At 32.5% G+C, this 5373-nt stretch overlaps 1 protein-coding gene across 1 annotated transcript; it reads left to right on the top strand.

Annotated features, from left to right (window-relative positions):
- The first annotated feature begins 1589 nt into the window (after window positions 1-1589).
- LOC135139834 (choline/ethanolaminephosphotransferase 1-like) lies at window positions 1590-4274 on the top strand. Its single transcript, XM_064070183.1, has 10 exons — window positions 1590-1677; window positions 1731-1780; window positions 1854-1997; window positions 2112-2172; window positions 2314-2408; window positions 2647-2794; window positions 2989-3157; window positions 3411-3512; window positions 3859-3989; window positions 4046-4274. Exons 1-10 carry the CDS (start codon window positions 1629-1631, stop codon window positions 4219-4221), a joined length of 1125 nt encoding a protein of 374 aa, XP_063926253.1. The 5' UTR covers window positions 1590-1628; the 3' UTR covers window positions 4222-4274.
- The last annotated feature ends 1099 nt before the right edge of the window (window positions 4275-5373 follow it).

The raw sequence follows: 5373 nt of genomic DNA, 5'->3' as shown, positions 1-5373 counted from the left end.
TTGTTTCTAGAATGAGGCTTTGTTCAAGGGAGGTACACATGTGATTATAAGTTCGCCCTCGCGCTCCCGCTGCAGTTTCTTCTTTTTCTTTGTTGTGCGGTTGGGTTTAGTGCTTCTGGGAGTCTGCAGTACTCAAATAAATATATGGTGCTTTCTAGTACTTCGACATTCTTGTACTATATTACTTTCTGTCTGTAATATACAATTTCACGAAGACTTACAGTCTGTGAAATCAACAATATACAAAATTAACAAATATACTATGGTTTAACTGAACTGTAGGTAAAATTCGATGATCGCCCTAATGATGCGAATATTTAACATTTTAAATATTATAGTAAATTTAGTTTTGCACACCTTTTATTGGACCCTAGGCGTTTTAATAAAGTTGTCTCTCAAGAGATTTACTACCAGGCAACACCAACCAGCAAACCAAGGCTTCAACTGTCACCCACCAACGGTTATTTACTTTAAAAAGGTGTAATTTCTGCCTATTGGTGTAGAGTTAATAGCTTAATACTACCGTAAAAAATTAAAGAAAAAGAGCCAAAACTAAATTTTTTAAAGGTATGAAGAGTACTTACACTTCTCATACCTTTAATTAGGTTAATGTCGATAAATAAATTTACTCAACCCCACCTACGGGGCCTACCATCCAGCCTACGCCCTTTATGTTTATTATTGGTTCTAAACCATAAAACACGGGGATATACACGGAATTATTTTAATCCTGGTTATCATAATGTTTGAAATTTTAATAGAACCCATGTTTTAAAGTTATTATACAATTATTGCTCCTGCTGTCACTTAGAACCACCGCTTTTACTTATTTTTATCTTAGGTTATTCTATCAAATTAATGCTGCTTTTATCAGAATGAAAAAGCAAATACCCTTTAATTTAAACTTTTAAAAAACTATGATAAAGTTTATCGCAATAAAAACAAAGAGGTGACTTTAGAGTTTTTATCTAAAGTTCTTAAAGTCTTGTTTAAACGCCTTGAAAATGAAGTCAGAGTAAAGCTATATATGTACTCGGCTATATTAAGGAAAAACTATTTAATATACCCAAGACCAATTTTTGTTTGCTATTGAAAGCTACTTATCTATTCCTTACTCCTTTGTTAATGCAACACTTAACATGACGGTTATATTGTTACCAAAATAATACTCTATACAACGTATAACACTAAGTAGTGAAAAAAAGCGTTTTTCAAGGCGCATCCCCCTTTTGCACTTATACTAACTTCGTAGTTTGCATTTTTTTTTCAAGGGCATTAAAATTAAACCTAAAATTTTTTTAAATCTTCTTCTTCATTAGGGCCCCTAATCGGTTACATAGGTCTAAATTAGTTTTGAAAAAATTATTATTATCCAACTATTCTTATGATTAAATAACGTATAGTTGCCAAGTATTTAACTCAACACACCAGCCTTTGCCAACTTGGGATATTCGTGACAATCCAAGTTTTATAACTGGTTAACCTCTAACACGATTTGTGGGTAAAGTTCAAAAGCCTTTTTTAAAAGTGTTAACATGTTTTTAATGCCGAAGCTTTCTTAGCTCGTGAAATTATTACCCATTTGTAAAGTTTTTGCATTTTAACTTTTAACTTATTTCCTCAGAGATATGGAAACTATCTCTTCTTCGGGCGTGCTAACTGCACGACATTTTAAAGGTACAATAATCGTTTTGACTTCTGCATTGTACAAAATTTCTAAATTATTAAAGGCTTGAGAAATCACAAATATTCTGCTGAAGACAATTCTATAATAGCCAGAGTAATTTTTTTATACTCTAACTATTCAGTTTTAGTTCTAAGAAAACAAGTTTTTGTCTTCTTTTTATAACTAGGTTGTTATGCGCCCTTTTTGGGACTGGATTCTCCTTAAACTTCCTCTTTGGATTGCTCCTAACTTGCTTACCTTTATAGGGTTATTAGTTAATATCTGCTCAACATACTTTCTCATAGTACAGTGCCCGCAGAGTTATGGCCAGGTATGTACTTCTTGCTATTTATATATATTCTATTGTTTTTTTTTGGAGTTAACGAAGTACTTTTCTGTTATTTTTTTTTAAAGCTTTAACTTTCTCTTTTTTTACATTTCAAAGGCAATTCCATGGACTTACTTAATTATGTCACTATCAATATTTATACACCAGACATTAGATGGTACACTAACGTCCTATTTTTTTAATACTTATTTTGTAGCGTTGGGTTCTTTAATATTTATTAAGTAAAGCTAAAGACTAAATTATAGGGCTTACCTTAGTAGATTTTAAGTTTTGTTTATTTTTTTATTTACTGGTATAGCTGTTGATGGACAGCAAGCGCGCCGAACTGGAACTTCCAGTCCGTTAGGCGAGCTATTTGACCACGGCTCAGATGCTTACAACTGTCTTTTAATGGTATATCAAAAAATTGCTGATAGTGGATGGTGAAGGAGTGTAGTTGTCTTTTGTCTTTTACCTTTTCATATTTACTAGTTTTTGCTTGTTTAAAAGTGCGAACTATTAATTTAATAAAAGAAAATGCGCACTACAAGCTAGCCGAGCTTGTCTTAGTAGTCGAATACTCTTTATAACCTCTGACTTAAATATAGCTTTGCTATAATTAATTTTATTAAACTTTTTCGATCATTAAAAGATTCTTGGCGCTTGCATTGCAACACAAAGTGGTCCCCAGAGGATCACTTTTTATATAGTCCTAATCTCTCTTTTCACCTTTTACTCTGTTCACTGGAAAACTTTTGTTACAGGGAAACTCGAATTCGGCTTTGCTGATACCACTGCAGGTGAACACAGTTTCATATTTATTTAATTAAAGGCAGTCCTTCGTGCTTTTTAAATCTTTCAGCAGTATATTCGGATCTTCGTTTTTTGTTAACTTTACTTCGAGTGATAATGCTTAGGCATTAGTGCTCCTCTTGGGATAGTGGCTTTATCTTTCTTGTAACCAAACTTATATAAATTTTACGCCTTTTTTTAGGAGAATGGATTTTAATCTTCCTGCATCTGCTTACTTTTTTTTTTGGTGCTGAATTTTGGCATCTGCAACTTTCTTTTCTTCAGCCCTTTTTTGGAATGGTCAGCACTGGCAGATGCTTTCAAGTTTTGTTATTGCTTTGTGGAATGTTTACCTCTTTTTCAAATTTATAGTATGTTTCTTCCCTTCTTATTTTTGTTGTCTTTGAATTTTTTCTCTGGCTCGTGCTTTATATAAACAATATCTGGTTTCTATTATTAAGTGGTTTACTATGCTTATATCTATATAATATAAAAAGCGGTTTCGCTTTTATTACTCTTTAAGCATGTTACTATCTATACGACTTTTGTATATGTATTTAGTCTAGTTTAGTAATGTTCTTATTATCACTGCTTATTTTTTGCAATTTATTTTTTTTGTAACAGTTCTATCATTATTAAAAATGACAAACCCACTTTGGCTCAAACAAGTGTTCTTCAGCCAATCATCCCCTTTGGTGTGGTCGTTCTTATGGCGTTGTATTCTTAGTAAGTCAATGCTTGCAATTTTATACGTTGCACTTATAGATTAATTATTACCTCCATTATTAATTTCTCTTTTCCTTTTTATTAACTTCACTGCCTCTTCAAACAGTTTACTTAATTGAAATATTCCCTATAAAATTTAAAATAATTTTTTTTTTTACCTTTAACATCTAATTAAGAGCAATGCTATCAAATTTTACTAGTAGATTATTAAAAGAACATTAGTCCTATTTACCATAAGTCTCCTGTATAAAATTTAAGTTACGGTCATTGAATATTATTGTTAGTACTGAGCGTACCTTTTACTTTTTCAAATCACTTATATACCAGTTAAAAATGTTTTACTTAGCACTTTTGCTTATGAAAAGTTGTACCTCTCTAACACTTCCTTGTACTTGATGACTTTTGGCACCGCACTGGCTAAAGTTATTTGCCTGCTTATCGTAGCACACATGTCGAGGACGCCTTTGCCTTATTACGGTACACCTTTCTCTAATTTTGACTGGCCCTTTTTGATTAAGCGTTTTTCGATTTAGACCAAATTTTCTTGGCGCTTGCTGGATTGTGCATAAACGTTAGATTAGAGTTAGTTAATCACGACTTAGCCTTATTGGCCACTTTCTTCTGTGTGACGGCCTCGTTGGTGTACTATAGTGTCTCGGTTTGCTCCCAATTATGTAAGGAATTTAAGATACGCTGCTTTACCATATAAAAAAGCTTGAGAGTTGGTTAACTAATGCCGATGCTAATTTATTATTAATAAAGTGAAACCTACCTTTTTGATCTCAATAGCTCAAAAAAAGTTTAACCATTTTGCAAATAATTTTTATGCTAAGTTAAGATAAGTATCCATACGGTGGCAAATTTGTTTAATGCTTAGACTCACAGTAGAATACCATGTGGTCTATCCTTATTTTCTATGAGCAGTGCTAATATTTAAAGACTTTAAATAATTTAAAGTTTATAGTTCTGTTAATTAACCTTCAAGATCCAGAAAAGGTACATATTATCAAGAGTTACATTTTATTCAAAAACCTGACAAGGTATACTACTGGCGTTGCTTTATACGTGCCAAGCTAAAAGAAAGCTCAAGTCTTCATAATGGGAGTACATATAATTATTATCTAGGTAATGCGCAGTTATAGTCAACTTCGAAGCCGTTACCTTTTCACAAAAGAAGTAGGATTCGCAAAGTGTCTACTTTTAGTATATCTAAAGTACATAATAATAGGAAGCCATTGATCTCAAATGTAACCCACTACCCCATTAATTGCATAAAAATGTTCTTTACAAGATTTTAAAAAAAAATGCTGTTTGGGTAATAAAGCAATAAATATCCATCCTACACAAAAAGCAAGAGCTGACGGAGGGCTTTCTCAGGAGACTGAATTACCCTTAAAGGGGTAGTCAAAATTTTAAAGCGTTAAACTAACTGGTAATACATTCTCACTACTCACAGTATTTCAAAGTTTATTAATGTGAACATGAAAGCGGGAGTATTCATTTTTAAACGACTTTTTTTTTGTGCTCGATTGGGTCGAAATCTTTCAATACTCGAGCACTCAATCAGGAGGTAGTCAAATTACCTTCCGGTTATATCGATTACTTCTAGCTTTCACACTTGTGTTAGCTATGCGCCCTCCAATTGAAATTAGATTTGAAGATTGGGTGTTACTTAACATGTGGGAACCAGAGATTATTTATGAATACATGGGCGCCCTTTAGCAGCGTTTAAACTATGAATATAAGGTACTTGCTTAAGAGATTAAAATTTTTCGAAAATAGGGCGAAGTTCTTCAATAAAGAATTATACTTGTACTTTCCTTTTATTATATATAGTTAAGGCGCTATAGTTAAATCGTGA

The sequence above is a fragment of the Zophobas morio genome, unplaced genomic scaffold (assembly GCF_036711695.1).
Source record: "Zophobas morio isolate AGI-343-1 ecotype UQ-CSIRO unplaced genomic scaffold, CSIRO_AGI_Zmor_V1 ptg000036l, whole genome shotgun sequence".
Taxonomy (NCBI): Eukaryota; Metazoa; Arthropoda; class Insecta; order Coleoptera; family Tenebrionidae; genus Zophobas; species Zophobas morio.
Note: the sequence above shows the minus strand (reverse complement) of the source record. Positions and strands in the feature narration are given on the sequence as shown.

Excerpts from the sequence above, each read along its gene's own strand:
- LOC135139834 (XM_064070183.1), top strand. The coding sequence starts at position 1,629 with ATGGAAACTATCTCTTCTTCGGGCGTGCTAACTGCACGACATTTTAAA. Across the intron at positions 1,678-1,730 it reads AACTGCACGACATTTTAAAG|GCTTGAGAAATCACAAATAT; the intron begins GTACAATAATCG and ends AAATTATTAAAG. Across the intron at positions 3,513-3,858 it reads CTTATGGCGTTGTATTCTTA|CACTTTTGCTTATGAAAAGT; the intron begins GTAAGTCAATGC and ends TGTTTTACTTAG.